The 16,271-nt window shown below is 40.4% G+C and overlaps 1 protein-coding gene across 6 annotated transcripts in view; it reads right to left on the bottom strand.

The window, feature by feature from the left end:
* Mapre2 (microtubule associated protein RP/EB family member 2) overlaps positions 1-16,271 on the bottom strand; it is a 177,017-nt gene that overhangs the window by 65,547 nt on the left and 95,199 nt on the right. For 5 of the 6 annotated variants that reach the window (XM_023714271.1, XM_004623583.2, XM_023714263.1 and 2 more), the window contains one exon: positions 5,269-5,396. The exons of the other annotated variant lie outside the window; for it this stretch is intronic. In XM_023714271.1, the coding sequence (XP_023570039.1) occupies positions 5,269-5,389 (121 nt within the window). In that variant the 5' untranslated portion in view covers positions 5,390-5,396. The remainder of the gene's footprint in view (positions 1-5,268; positions 5,397-16,271) is intronic. 6 annotated transcript variants of the gene reach the window in all.

Raw genomic sequence — 16,271 nt, 5'->3', positions numbered from 1 at the left:
AAGGTTTTCTAGAGGACGAAAACACCAGGAACTTGGTCTAAGACAAAGCTTGAGCCAGTATGGAGACGTACAAATTGAAACTGAATCAAATCTTCACCATTTTTCTACCTTTTTCAAGTCTGTAGAGAAAAATATCTAATGTTTTCAACAAAAATGGTTTAATTCAAATGACGTTTTATTGAAACACTCCAATGCTCAGGAAAATACCTGAGCCCGCGACAGCACGGTGACAGTACCGGGTAGAGCGACAGCACTGCGCTGGCAAAGCCCATCCCCGTGGGTGGTGTGCACGCAACAGTTGCTGTCAGGCTGCAGCTGTCCGGTCCAGAGAGGCAGTGGGCAGGGCAGGGAGCGAAGGCGCCGACCGAGGGCAGCCTGGGGGCTCCGCTGCTCAGCCGCAGCCCCCGGGCAAGGCGCCGGCACAGCCGAGTGCGCTCTGGAACTGTGCTTCAAGGAGGCCTGGCACGTTGGCGCAGGGGAGGGCGCGGGCAAGAAGAGGTGCCCTTCCTGCTCCTGTCAGACTCCTGGTCCTGTTGCTCTTCCTCTTCCTTCCCATTACAATCCACCATTTTTAAATTATTTCTATTAAGAGATCTCAAGTTACCAAAGGGGTTTTCTAAGAAATGAATGCAAACGAAGTGCATATAAGCCCATGACCCAGATTTACTGCTCAAAGAAAAGCTCATAAAGTTACATCTTGGGATAAAATACCAGGAGATAGGAATGAGTAATTTTTATTGTTTAGCAATTTACTACAGGGGGTTCCCAAGTGTACTATCTTCTCACACCATCTCCCCTTTAAAAAAATTTTTAAAATGCTTATATAGAAACAGAAGAGATATTACAAAGGGACAGAAAATTCTGGGGAAAATGCAACTTCAATGTGAAGTTCTATTTTCAGTTCTTTATGAGCTGAAGAAAAACGGATCCTAGTTTTAATACTGAGCTATATAGGGAGATGGTTTAGCTGGAGATAAAAGAAAAAAAAAAAAAAAAAAAAAAGAAAAAAGAAAAAGGGGAAAAATAGGGGAACAATTCAAAAATGGCGTGACCAAGACAGGAACATAAGTTTTCATAAAGCAGAGTAAGAAAGCGGGTTGAACAACAACAACAAATGTAGACATGGAAAAAGTATTTTGTGCATGTTTTTCCAACGCATGCTACTAAAATAAAACCCTACACAGTAAACTAAAAGTAATTAAACACTGAAGAAAAACATTAGCTCCAAAGTTTGACTACTGAGGATAAATCTCATAGGTCAACAACCTCTGGACTTGTTCGTATCCTAACAGTACAGTCCTAGCTGCTTTAAATGTCTTCTAGAACAATGAAGGGCATAAATAAATAAATTCATAAATAATTAAGAAGATAGCTTCCTCCTGCTAAGTGTCCTTGTTGAAAAGAAAAGTTGCAGATTAAATTATGAATAAGGACTTGGTGCCAGACAGATTTTGGATAATTTTACTTTTAGAGGTTTGGGGCTTCCCAAAAATGTCCTGCAAGCTCTAGGCTACACACAAAAGCACACAGGCTGCTTTTTGAAACTGCAGATTTTGAAGCTACACTCCCAAAGGTACTGCCTCAGCAGGTCAAGGGTCTCCAAGCACTGCCTTTTCAGTACACATGCATCTGCTCCACTGTGATATATAAACTCCACCTGTAGTTTCCTCCACCACTTTCCCTTAAATTTTGTTGTTGTTGTTGTTGTTTTTGGAACCGAGGATTGAACTCAGGCCCTTGTGCTTGCCAGGGAAGTGCTTATTCTACTGAGCCATCTCCCCGGCCCCTAAAAAAATTTTTTTTAAATGGTTATATTTGATGTAGAGAAAACTACCCAAAGTAAAAGATCTCTCTCTAGTATGGAGATTAACAGGTTTATTTTCCAGCAAGAAACATGTTTCCAGCAGAAAGGAACCTTTAAATCTCACACTTTTAAACCAACCTTGCAACCTTAGGTTGCCAGAAGTTACCCTAATGGAAATTATGCCTGTTCAGCAGTGATGAAAATGCTGCCTACATATTCTGATCAAGTACATTTGATGATGGCAACGTAGCGACAAATGGTTCTCAAATGCATGCTTATGTTTTTTTTTTTTTTTTACATCAGTTATTTTTATTTTAAAGAAAAAAATAAAAACAATGGTACAAAATCTCAAAACAAGATTTTAGGAGTAACAATGGTTAGTACATTGTGTATTGTTACTGCCAAAGTAGTTTCTCATATTACAAGATATAGGCAAGAAATAATAAATAAACAACATAGGTACAAACCTGTTTTTTTTTAAGTCAACAGAAAATGGAAATATGCTTTTTAAAATTTCTAATACTAGGAGAAGATATCATATGATGTCTTTTAAATAAATTGTATGTCAAAGATACAGTATAAATCTTAGAACAAAAATTAAGATTAAGCAATATTCAGAAAATTAAATGTTTCAAAACAATTGAACTAAGAAAAAGTTTTCATGATAGCAAAGAAGTACTAAGAGTAAAACAAGATAAATACTGGAGTGGCAAGTAAATGACCAGCACTTCTAACGGTTTGAGGATAAGATACTGCATAAAGTTCTAGTGTGTTGTGGACATGCATAATGACTGTGACAGTTACTGGTGGCTAGGCGTCACTTGCAGAACTGAGCTACAGCCATTTCTTTGAAATCCACTCTGTAGACTCAGGTGGAATCATGACTCATAGGGTGGAAGAGAAGTCCATTTATAGGGTGTGCTGGTGAAAATATTCTGCTGCTGAACACAAAGGAATAACTAAAAGACTACTATTGTATACCTCTTATTCTCCTGTTTGCCCTATTTGATGGGTTCTTTCCATTCTCATTCATGGGGCTGTGATCAATTTGCTCCCTCTCTAGAACCTCATTTAGTAGTCTGTGTAGGCTTGGCTTTGTCATCATGAAATTCTTTAGTTGTTCTTTGTCATGAAAATATTTCACTTCTCCATTATATTTGAAAGATAGTTTTGTAGGATATGTCATCAGTCTGGGCTGGAATTTGTTATCGTGCAAGACTTGAAGTACTTTGTTCCATGCTCTCCTTGACTTGATGGTTTGTGAAGAAAAATCTGCCGTTATTCTGATGGGTTTTCCTTTAAATGTGATCTGTTTCTTTTCACATGCTTATGTTTTAAGGTAACAATACAAGAATCTTTCATGAATGCTCTTAAAATTTTACTGAATTTACCTTGTGGGAAATTTTAGAGATCTGCAATTTGAGAATATATATATGTAAACATTTGTTACTGTACCCTTAAAAATTCTAATTTGCTCTCATTTTATTTGCAACCAAAAATTCTCAACCTGTACTGCATGAGAAGCTCCTCGGGGATTCTTTAAACATTTAAGATCAAAGTAGAAATGTTCTCCATAACACTTTTCCCTATTTCCTTCTTATTTCTGTTTTGCCTGATAACCAACCTCATTCCCCTTATCTTGCTTATACACGTCCACACTGTGGGTAAGAGCCACATTTTTGTCTCTGTGTCTTAGTAGTTGCAAACTGCTTTGTGTTCATCCTCCAAATGTGCATTTCTGAAAGAACACTGCGCTATGGATAACGGGTGATTTCAGTTCACAGTGGTGTGTGCTAGGAACCAAAGGCGTGCTAACATGCTAGTGTTTTTTCCCTACCAAAGTAAAATGAAAATATTAGAAAGCACTAGAATGCTCAGCAAAGAACAGCACAGTAATATCTGAGTGAGTGGAATTGAGTAAGCTACTCTAAGAACTGTTTCTGAAAGTAACTTAGGGCCATTTCAGTAGGCCAATGAGATACATATCTGCTATAACATCACAGTCATAGTTCACTCTTCTGTAACTTGTACTGAAGGACAAAAAACTGGTTAGTTCCCATCTCTCCTGGCTGACGTCACAGTACTTCACGCTTGAGTTGCAGGCGCAGAGAGGTGGGGAAGGCAATGCACAGCCAATCACAGTGCCTTTCTCATGGGAAAAAGGATCAAGGAGGAAGCTATGTTGCTGGAAGCAAACCTTAGTCCTCTAATGTATTCCGATCAAGACAGACTACCTTAAAGTGGTGGGTGCTGGATGCACTGACCACCAGAGTGTGCCAAATTCTGACTGCGTGGCATGAAGCTGTTTTTACAGGTGATTCACTGTGAAAGACAGCATAACGTCCAATACCAAGGCATTGGCTGAAACTGATGAGTCTTTGGTACTTCGTAGCTCTCATTTACCCCAAAATATCTCAGTAATGTTTTCTACTTTCTCATAACATTGTCATATTAGAGCCAGAAGTAGCGGAAATTTTTTACATCTTAGTTTACAAGAAGAAAGTAGTTTTTGTTTCCAAAGGGGGACTATTTCCTTGATAAATACTTAAACCTAAGAATGAATTACTTGACTTATATATGTTCCTACTTTATTACTGAAATCAAGTTTTCCTTTTTTAAACAAGTTTAACTCAATGTGCAAACTCTGCAGATCTTCTTGGTAGCAAGTAATAAAGCCACCCAGGCATTTAACAAAAAATAAAATATGAGCCTATTCTCAAGAATTCTTGTTTCCTTTGGGGAGGAGGAAGCAGACATGACACAGCCTGATGCAGGTCACTCTGGAGGGAGGGCAGTGCGCTGGGAACACGCAGGCACCTGGAAGCGTGGAACACTTCACTGAGGGGCTGACAGGTGAGCTGCGCTTCCAAGTGTAGCCAGGACTACCCAAACAAGGAGGAGAAAGACCCTCTAAGCCAAGGGAGTGTGAAAAAAAAAATCTAGAGGATGTCAAGGGGAGCAGTCTTCAGGGAAGTAGGAGTGATTTGTGGGGCTGGGTATGGAGAGGGAGGATGGGGGGGATAAAACTGAGAAGATGGAGAAGCGGCAACCAGAAAGAAGAGGACCGTATTAGTCACATAAGACAGAATTTCATCCTGGAGGACAGACACTGTGGGGTCCTGAAGGTTTGTAAAGAAGGGTGCTGCAAGATCGACTTTGTGGCGAGCAGTAAATGTGGGGGCAAATGCAGGAGGGAGAAGAGGGCAGGAGACACAGTTAGGAGGAGCAGTTACAGAGAACAAGTCAGAGGCAACTCACAACCGTGTCAGGACAGCCTGACGCTTTCAGACGAGCAGACCTTTGCTCCCATTGGTTCTTGAGCTATACCTGAATTTTTTCCTCTAATTATATATCAAAACTGATACACATTTTTCCTACCCAAAACATATCATGTATGGTTCATAAAACTACATTCTTCAAGTCAGTAAACATTTCAGGGAAATACTTAAAAGATGATCTCTTACCTGAACAAAGCTGCTCCACTTTCGTGTAGTTTAAAGATACTATGTCATTAACCCATGCGATGATGTCATGTCTGCTCATCGTCTCTTGGGTTATCGAGGTAGAATACACATTGACCGCCATTCCCCAACTAGGAAAAAGCAATCAAAAAGAAGTTTATTTACCCTGATGGCAAAAAAATTAATGTGACTAAAGGAGATCACCGAAGAATGGATCCTAACAGAGCGCTAGCGATATAAAAGCATCTCAGCCTCAGACTTTTCTTTTTTGGTGGGTACCAGAGATTAAACTCAATGCCTTGCTCTTGCCAGGCGGGCACTTATGCCACTGAGCTATGTCCCTGGCCCATTTTTCTTAGCTTACCCTTTTCTCCTATTTTCCCTGTATGTGCCAACCATTATTGCATTTGACAAATTTTTCACACATTAACTTTTCCATCTCGCCCAAATAGACCACAATTTAAAAAAAATGTATTTGGTACAGGGCCTCACTACATAGCTCAGACTCATGGTGAGCCTCCTGTTTTCAGCCTCCCTAGTGATGGGATTACAGGTGTGTGCCACCAAGCCCTGTCTCAGTGTGCCCAGGGGTGGGGCTGGCTTGGCACGTGATGCAAGGGATTGAACCATGGTCTCTTAGCTTGCCAAGAAAGCACTTGGTCTGCTGAGCTATCCTGCTGGCCCTAGATCACAATTCCTAATTTTAGGTCCTAGGTCCTAAAATTCCTAATTTATAACAGTTTAGAGCCTCACTTTTGATCTTAGGCTTATGTGTGATATTATGAAGTTAGCAGATCTACAGCAGTACACCAGATTATTTTAGTTTTACACGACTTCATAATCACAGTACTTCACTGTAAGTGTTTCCAAGTCAGTGTCTTAAGAGTTTGCCATGTTAATTAATAGATATGTAGTGCTAAAGGAGTCTTTTTAAACATTTAAACCTGGGTGAAACTTTACAGCATTATTAAATTTAGAGAATGCATATGCATATATATGCATAAACTTTTTTTTCCATTTATGTATTTGGTATAGGGTCTCACTACCCAGTTCAGATTCAGTGAGCCTCCTGTTTTCAGCCTCCCCAGTGCTGGGATTACAGGTGCGCACTACCACACCCAGACTTGCTTACCAGCTCAGATCACCCCAGGGGTGGGACCAGAGCAGCATGCAGGACTAGGAATCGAACCCTGGTCCCTGTGTTTGCCAAAGCAGATGCTTAGTCTACTGAGCTATCTTGCTGGCCCTATAAACTTTTATTTTGGAATTTTAAAAATATATATAAAAGGAAAGAGAGAGAGAGAGAGAGAGAGAGAGAGAGAAAGAAAAAAAACAGACCAGCAATTGTTACTTCTTGGCTTTATAGGTGTCAATACTTGATCAATCTTGTTTCATTTACACTAAAAACTCTGCTCTGCCGGTCCTCCTCAGACCCTTAAGCCAGTTTATGGAGTAAGTGCCAGGTATCACATCATTTCGTTATAAATATTTCAGTGTGTGTCTCTAAAAGATAAGGCCAGTATCTTTAGTATTAAAAAATACTAATCACAATAGTATTATCACACCTAAAAATATGATCATTTTCATATGATCAATTAAGCATCGTGATATCTGAACACAAATCTGTTGGCTGTGGATTCAAATAACGCTCATACACTGTGATGTTTTGATAGGTTCCTTAGATTTCTATTATCTGTATGTTTCTTAAACTCCAGTCTTCCCTTGTAATTTTGTGTAGTGTTGTTGAAGGAACTAAGTTGTGTAGCAGTTTCCAATTCTGGATTTTGTGCACTGTATCCTACTGGTGTTGTTAATCCTACACTCTGCCTTTTGTAGTCTTCTTAAAGTGTAATCTGATCTATGGGCTTGATCTGACTCTAGTGCCCCTGGAAGGGGCAGCTTCATGCAGTGTCTGTGTTTCCATCCAGGGCCACATAATGTCTGGCTGGCTCCTGCTGACGCACTGTTAACTACGGACACTTGCTTAGATTCAATGATTCATTAGAAACTTGAAAGTGGTATTCTAGTCTTCACTCTTCATTTATTAGCTGGAATAATTCTACAATGAGAAAGTTCTCTCTTAGGTATCCTCAGTTTCAGCTCATATAAAAAAGGCAAGGGGCCGGGGAGATGGCTCAGTGGAATAAGTGCTTCCCTGGCAAGCGCAAAGGACTGAGTTCAATCCCCGGTTCCAAAAAAAAAAAAAAAGGCAGAATAGATGCCAGATTTGCTTCATTTACCAGTTCTCAAAATGATGTGGTCTCTAATAGTGTCCAAACATGGCCAGAGGTTTTTTAATTTTTGAAGTATTGTACTGTATAATTATGAACTCATGGATTAAAATATTTAATACATACTTAACAGATATGTATTAAAATGTAATATATTTAACATTTAACAAATATCAAATCAAATACAGGTTTAATTATATAAAACATATATATCTAGGGCTGGGGAGATGGCTCAATAGAATAAGTGCTTTCCTGCCAAGTGCAAGGGCCTGAGTTCAATACCCAGTGCTTAAAAAAAAAAAATCTGATGCGTCTCAATCCATTGTAGTTTACATATTTATTGATACAAGTTTGGAAACACTGAAGCCCTTCAAGTTCCTGTGACTCTGGTAACTTCCTTGCCTTCTGGTAGGAGACTTTTCAGCTTATCCTGCACCTTTGCTGCCTCAGAATTAGAAGCATTTGTCCAAGGGCCTTTTATTCCTTTTTTAAAATTTTTTTTTATTTTTTTTCCAAAATTTTATTGATAAACAGCAATGAGACAGTTTCAAATCAAATAGGAAGTACAGTTTCAACAAATAATACGCTGCATATATTCTTCTTAGTGGTTAATTGCTGTACAAGATGCGGACATGATATCCTATCTACAAACACCATTAGAACAAATCATTCTATTCATTAAGAGAATGCAACTATATATCTATCCTAACCACTTTGAATACACAGATACAAAATGGACATTCATCTGTATACCCTATTTTTTCGAAGTTCCGTTATTGAATATTATAGGTGTGTAAACTCAGCAAAATATTCTAAAAGAGTCCAGTAGACCATAATAGCATTGGGTCTTCTGTTTAACTGGCAATGTCAGAAATTATTGACCTGAGTCCCCCACAGCTCAACATAACAGCATGGCTTTACCTCCTGTATTTCGTCTTCATACTTTTCTACTGGATGGTTAAGACCAAGGTAAAGCAGGACCTTTGCAACAGGAGTTGTAGCTTTTTGGTCTGAGAAGGTCAGTGAAATCCCCTCAGGATTTATCCAGAGATTCTGTACCTCAGATTGTAGATCCTTTGTCAGTGTCAGCCATGTGGATGAGTCACGGCCATTGCTTGGCCAATGTGCTTTCTGTAAAAGCCTGAGAGAGTGTTTTCTCCCCATGTGACTCTCCTTAGGAACACTCTACGTCATCGATCACTTTCCTCTTTGGCCCCATAATCTTCTTGATCAGAAAATTTGGGACACTACTGAGGTACATGACGTTACAGTACAAGTTCTCATATGTCCTGAGTCTTAATTCACCTTAGAAGGTTAGGGCCAAAATGTTGGCTTTCCTTGTAGCCCTCTTTTTTCTCTTAATTTTGGTCTGCAAACTTAGGTTGTGAACCATCCAGAAGACAAGCTTATTATTATTATCAAACGATTTAGGCTATTAAGGTTAACCTCACTATCTCACTGCATTTCAAACATCTTAGGCACAATAAGGAGCAGGTATTTTTCATCAAGTATTGATATGTTGAACTTTTATTCCTTTTCATGGCAGTAATATTTAGAGACTCAAAAGGAGAGCATTTAAACACAAGCAGACAGGATAGAAAAGCTAGATAGGTTTTACCCAAAAGTCTATATATTTATGAAACAGTTGGCTTGGACTAACTACTCTCATTGAAGTGACACAAACTTGTTCTCTACTTACAAATGCTAAATGGAGAGTATACGTAGAAATAAACACAAAAACAAATATGCATCCACTCATCTCAGGGGCACCCTTATTTATAACCTCCTTTGAAGATCTGAAAAGTCTTAAGGCACTGACCATGAGTATTGCTTTTCTACATTATTAAAAGGGTTTTTTTTAAGGGGGGGAAGCTATGATCACACCTGTCATTTATTGAATTATTTGCTTCACGGGGCTGGAGAGATGGCTCAGTGGTCTAAAGCACCTATTTAGAACAAGCTTAGTAAAGCATCAAGAGACCGCGGTTCAATCCCCCAGCACCACATGCCAGCCAGCCCCGCCCCCTGGTGGGCTGAGCTGGCCACACACACACACACCACTCTCTCTCTCTCTCTCTCTCTCTCTCTCAAATAAATAAATAAAAAAAAATTATTTGCTTCAAAAATCCAATCAATTTTTACCATCTATATACATTATATAAAACCTTAGGATAAATAATTCCAAATTGAAAATATTTTGGGCTGTTGGATGTAATTTTTGCATAGCTTTTGGCAGCGTGCTTTATTCCTCATTTTCTTCTTCGTGCGGTAATGAAAAGGTTTTACATTTCTAGGCAATGAATGCATGGTGGAGGGTAAGCTGTGAAGGCCCAGGATTATGCTGGCTGGCGCTAAACCAAATAAAGAGGAACATTTTTCCTCCAGATTGATTTAAAAAGCTAAACACAAAATAGATTGGTGTTTTGGAAAGATAGTTTCTATATCAATAAGTAAAACTACTCTGTGGTTACATAAGAGAAAGATACACAACAACAAGACAGGCAGAAAAATTATGACATCTTCAAAAAAATCTACAAGAACAAGGAAGAACTCAGCTGCATCAATTAATTTCTTTCCTCTGGAGTCTTTACTGTTAACAGTCACCTGGAGACAACTGTCTGTCATAAACATTCCCAACACAAAGGCAGGTGATAGTCTTCCAAGAGTTTACCAGATAGTTTAGTAAACAATGAAAACAGCTGGTGGTTTTGTGTTTTGAGAAATTCCAGTTAATTAGCTGGTTAATCATTTTCTAGCCTTGGCCATAAAGCTTCCCAAAGAACACCTGCAGAAGGCCTCTAGCAGGACCAACCACGTGCTAAGGGACTTGTGTGGCAATGAGGTCAGTGGACGAAACAAGAGTAAGGGTGAGCCAGGGAAAAGAATTTTTTTTAAAAAAGATTTCCTAAGGTAAAATGCTGCCGACATTCAGTGTTAGCCACCCTACCACATAGGTGTCACAGCAGGCTGTCTATGTCACTGCAAGTTCGCCACCACTGTGTAGTTATTTTTTAAAAAATTTGGTTCAGGGTCTCAGTACACAGCTCAGACTCATAGTGATCCTCCTGTCTCGAGCTCCCCAGCGCAGGGATTACAGGTGAGTGCTACCATGCCGGGTCTCAGCGGCCAGCATGGTGCTCCTAGGTTCTGGAGCCAGCAAGGCATGTGGTACAGGGATCAAAGCTGGGTCCTTGTGCTTGCCAGGCAGGCACTCAGAGCACCAAGCTATCTCCCCAGCCCCACTGTGTTAATTTTTAAATGGACTTTAAATTACCTCCCATTTGCAGTGGGATCAGCAATGTTTCTATTTACTATCCACGCTGATGGTATTACACTTTTGAGCTACCTTCTCCAAGTCTCCCTGAGATGCTCCTACATTCATCTGACTTTGTGGCTGTCCTTTGTTAGTTTTGTGTCCAATGCGCTTGGTCTTTTCGTCATATACCTGACAGCTCTGAGTCCTGACGACAGATCCTAAGAAGTGCCCTTCCGAACCGCTAGGATGTCACCTGGTTGCCAAAGTGGAAAAAGAATTTATTCTTGCCCCACTGCCCACCATTTTTCTTTTCAATCCTTCAGCTACAAGCATAATTTCAATATATTCAAATCAAAATTATCAGGGAACCCAAGATTTCATAGGAGAAAACTGTACATCCAAGTATTAAACCCAAGTGAGAGAATATTCAACAGCCCAATCTCCTCCCTAGACACACTGCAAAATCATGAGATTTCATTATTAGTTTCTTGGGTCTCACACAAGGAATTTTTACATGATATTAGAGATAAAGTGATTCCACGTTCCCATTTTGACACTTGAAAGAATTCTGTGAGGAAAGCAGGGCTGAAATTACATTCTTCATTTCACAAAACTGAGTGTGGTGCACACACCTCAGTTCAGCACTTGACAGGCTGAGGCAGGAGAATCACCATGAGTCTGAGGCCAGCCCGGGCTACACGGGGAGTTCCAGGACAGCGTGGGCTAACTGGTGAGACCTTGTCTCAAAAAACCCCCAAATCTTCATCTACAAACACAGACGCAAAGTGTTGCCTGCCACTTGAGAGAAACACTTCTATCCTGAACTATCAGTTCCTGAGAAAACTACTGAACGGCCTACTGAAGGCATAAAGTATAACCATTCCAAATATTTATTAATTTTCAAAAAAATTAAGAAAAAATGGCTTTAAGTGGTAAGGTCATGCTGAGTACAAAGAGCCAGTGCACTGTGCAGAAACTGTTTTCAAGTTTGGATCTTCAGCATTTTCCTTTTCGTGAAACAACAGCATATTCTCTGGGGACCAGCAGAGACATAGCATCTGTCTTACAGGACCTAAGTGTTTGTTTTTATGTCAGACATGTCAAAAAAGGAGGTCAAAGCACAGCTCCTGAGACCCCCACCCAGAATCTTAACTAGAGCATCATGGAATTAGGATTTGGTAAGGACAACATCACAGGAACTAGACAAGTAAGGGACACGGTCTTAGCATTTCAGTCCATAGGCCACTGCACTTTAATATTTTATTAAATTTTTATTATAAAATGAACTTTCATTCATTGTTCCTACTTGAAAATAAACTAAAACCCACAATATATTTATACAATGGGTTTTTTTTTTTTTGAAGTTGGAATGTTTTTCTATGAAGATGGCAATGAACTTTTTTTTTTCTTTTTTTGCAAACAAGGGAACACACACACACAGAGAAAGAGACAGAGATAAGAGATGAGAGAGACAGAAACAGAGACACAGAAACAGAGAGACAGAGAAAAAGACAGAGACAGAGACAGAGACAGAAAGAGATAGAGAGACAGAGAGACAGACAGACAGACAGACAGAGCACACGAGAGCATGCGATCACTTCATATCTCTAGTAAGTGAAGTCCTAATACTGGTCCATCTATGGATAGTGGCTACAGATATATGGTTTCAGGAAAATGACTGTCTTAGGCAGGGGACCAATATGCTACTGATTTCTGCTGAGTTCATCTTGCACTCAAGATTCAGTAGAGGCTCTGGGTGGAGACGCACAGCAAGTTTATGCTTTGCAGCAATTTTTGAACCATACAAATTAAACATTGCATTTTGCTTACTAAAACAAATGGAATTTTATGTGAGTCAATGGGACTTGAATTAGTCTACTGAGCAAGGCCTGGATAAAGGACGGGCAGGCCCCAGACTGTGGAAACCAAAATATGAATTCTATCAGCTTCCTAGTCACCACTCCAAAACTCAAGTACAAAGTATTTGCAAATTTTTCCAAGAAAAAATTTGGCAAGCTCTGTGAATCACTCCAGGAGTGTCCGTACAAAACTGGACAAATATGTAAAGTGTCACAGCTAGCTAGCATTAGGTGTGTGCCCCTGAAATCATTTCTTACGTAATACATTTTGTCTCTCTCCCCCTTTCCCCTCCACAAAATGTCACAGCCAGACTTCAGGAAAAGGGGCTACTGTCTTCCTCTCCCCCCTTTACATTTTTCCTGACCACTCCTTTTGGACTACTTGGTGTTGCGGCTTTTGTTTCATTTTTCCCCCTAACAGGTTCCATCATAGCCAGCATCCTAGGATTCCAGCTCTGCTCCTGTTTTGGGCGTATAGATATAAAGCAAAGGATCTGAGAAATTGTGAGAATCGGGCATGTGGAACCTATTTTGATTTTGATTTTTTTTTTTTTAACAACTAAAGTTTGAGTGTGCCAGGCTTCCCAAGCTTAGACATAACCATCTGCAGAAAAGCGGTGCTCCATAAGGAGTGGATTCCTGCCTGCCACTCTGCACAGGCCCCCTTTGGCTTCGATTTACCCCAAGCAAGGCTGAACCTTTAGAAGGCATTCTGGACTTTTAGCTTCTTTGTCACTCCCTCAAAGACTCCATATTCAATTGGAAACTCCATGTTGACTATCGAAAGTTGTGAAAATTCTATCCATCCCACACTGATATATCCCATTCACAAATTTGTCACTGATAATAGCCCATGTTTGTGACAATCTTCTCTCTCATGATGAGCTCTATTTTTTTTTTTCTTAATGTATTTGGTTGTTACAGGGTCTCACTATGCAACTCGGACTCATGGTGATCTTCCTGTTTTCAGTCTCCCCAGAGCTGGGATTACAGGCATGCGTCACCACACCTGGACTCTGGCCAGCTCAGCTTGCCCTGGGGACAGGGCTGGTGCAGCATATGGTGCTGGGAACTGCGGTCCCTTCTCCTGCCTAAGCTGGCCTAAGCAGGCGCTTTAGGCCACTGAGCTATCTTGCTGGCCCTGAGCTCTATTTTCAGTGTGTTCTGCCATCACTAGGGAAAATCAGCCACCACCAGAAGTCTAAGCTAAATACATACAAAATGCTTTCACCTAGTTTCATATAAATGAAACCACAGCAGACTGGAAAAGATACAAAGAAATGTTACTTTTCTTGCACTTGAGAAATTCTTGGGAGTCTGGGCATATGATTTGTGAGGCCATAATAATAATAATGTATAAACCATAGTTTCTTACATACAGTTTTATTTATTTATTTTTGCATTTTAGGGAAGGGTCTTCAGGGTGTTCAGGGTCTCACTACTAGATCAGACTCATAGTGATCTGCCTGTTTACAGCCTCCCAAGGGCTGGGATTACAGGTGCGCACCACCACGCCATCTCTATTGCTGTCTTAGCACGCCCGGGGAGGTGGGGGGGGGCGTGGCAGGCCCGGGGATCAAACCCCTGGCCCCCGAGCCTGCTTGCTGGTGCTTTAACCTGCTGAGATATTTGGCCAGCCCTTACATACAGTTTTAAAGATTCCAGTGCTTCACTTGAAACCCCACGAGGCTGACCAATGTTCTCAATCCTTCCACCCCAAGTGGTTCAGGAATGGTCTATGGCACATCGCCATACACGCAAAGCACCTGCGATCCAGGAGGCTGCTTTCCTTCCAGACCACTGCGCTTCCACCTGTCAAGGCCATGCCATGTTCTTTAGGTAAGGTTTTAGCATTGCCAAAGTTAGCCTGTTCTAGCTTTCACAGAGAGCAAATTGGTCAAGCAATGGCCGTGACTCATCCACATGACTGACACTGACAAAGGATCTACAAACTGCAGTACAGGGTTTCAGGATAAGTCCAGAGGGGATTTGATGGACCTTGTCAGACACAAAAGCTACATTTCTTGTTATATAGGTCTTGCTTTATCTTGGTGTTAACCATCCAGCAGAAAAGTATAAACATGAGGTATGAAAAGGAAAGCCATATTAATATGCTGAGCTGTGAAAGGCTCCAGTCAATGACTTCTGACATTGCCAGTCCTACGGATAACCTACTACTATTACGGACTACTGGACTATATTGGAATATTTTGCTGAATTCATGCACCTACAATTTTTGGATGGCAATGGAATACCCATCTCTGACAAAACTAAACAAAATAGGAGGATATAAATGAAAGACCATTCTGTATCTGTATATTCAAAATAGTTAGGACAGATATACAGCTACTTTCTCTTAATTCAATGAATAGAAAGATTTGTTTTAATAGTGTTTGTGGACAGGATATCATGTCTGCATCTTGTACTCTGAATAACCACTAAGAAGACAATAATATGCAATGTATTAACTATTGAAACTATCCTACTAATTGGTTTTATTTATTTTTTTCATTGATAATATATTTTTCTACTAATTGGTTTTAAAACTGTCTTATTGCTATTTCTCAATAAAATGATTTAAAAAAACAACAACAACAAAGTTAGCCTGTTCATCAAACCAGGTAAGGGGAGGTGCGGTACTTCAGCGTACTTATAAACATGCCTTTTCTGGGGGGCTGGGGAGATGGCTCAGTGGAATAAGTGCTTCCCTGACAAGCACAAGGATCTGAGTTCAATCCTTCATTCTGCCAACAAAACAAAACAAAACAAAACAAAACAAAACAAAAACATGTCTTTTCCTCTAAAAGAAATGAAACACAGAACTAAAGGAAGAAACCTCAAGAGCTGTTCTCAGAGAATTCTGCTTTGTATCTAGTTTTTCAACTTGAGAGCAAATGAAGAGATTCAGCCTCACTCCTATGTGTGAGTTTTCCTCTGAATAGCCTTGGAACAACACAGAGATGTCTGCCTGCTGCCTCCTTCCAGGCTGCCCCTAACAAAAGGCTGATGTCAACTCTTCCGTGGCCATTCCTAATAATGAACTGGGCATCCGTGGGGAGAGACAGTGTAAATGTGTCCCCTGAACCAGAAACTTCTCTGCTTTTCAGTTGTGCATAATTCATTCTCTAAACTCAATACAGCAAGGGGTAAGATTTAAACATTGTACCAAGGAAAGGCTATGACCAGATCATTCTCAATTCATCGCTTTCTCTTTATCTGTGACCTAAATGTGGAGGCCGGGAGGAAGTTTGTTTGCAGACAGAGGAGGATGAAGAGAAGACGGAGTTCAAGAGGGTATCACAGAAAGACAAACCTTGATGGGATGAAATCTCCCTGCACAGAGATGACCGATACCAGAGAATTTCATTTAAAATCAGATATTAAGCCTGCTTAACTAGGGGGCTCACAGATGTATGCATGGATGCCAGGGCTGGGAATTTAGGAGGTTATACTGTGTCTCTAAGCAATCAAACACGCGTGTGCCCCAGGGCACGTGTGCATCCACTACTGCTTGTTTTCCATGGCTCTGGATGTAATCAAGTGGACTATGTAAGATCAACTCCCCAGGCAGGGACCGAGGGGAGCTGAGGTCCAAGCACAGTGAGCCCTTCAGACAAGGTCCACGGGAACCAGGAGGGCATTGTCCACAGTGACAGAACA

Source organism: Octodon degus, unplaced genomic scaffold (assembly GCF_000260255.1).
Source record: "Octodon degus isolate 3935 unplaced genomic scaffold, OctDeg1.0 scaffold00003, whole genome shotgun sequence".
Taxonomy (NCBI): Eukaryota; Metazoa; Chordata; class Mammalia; order Rodentia; family Octodontidae; genus Octodon; species Octodon degus.
Note: the sequence above shows the minus strand (reverse complement) of the source record. Positions and strands in the feature narration are given on the sequence as shown.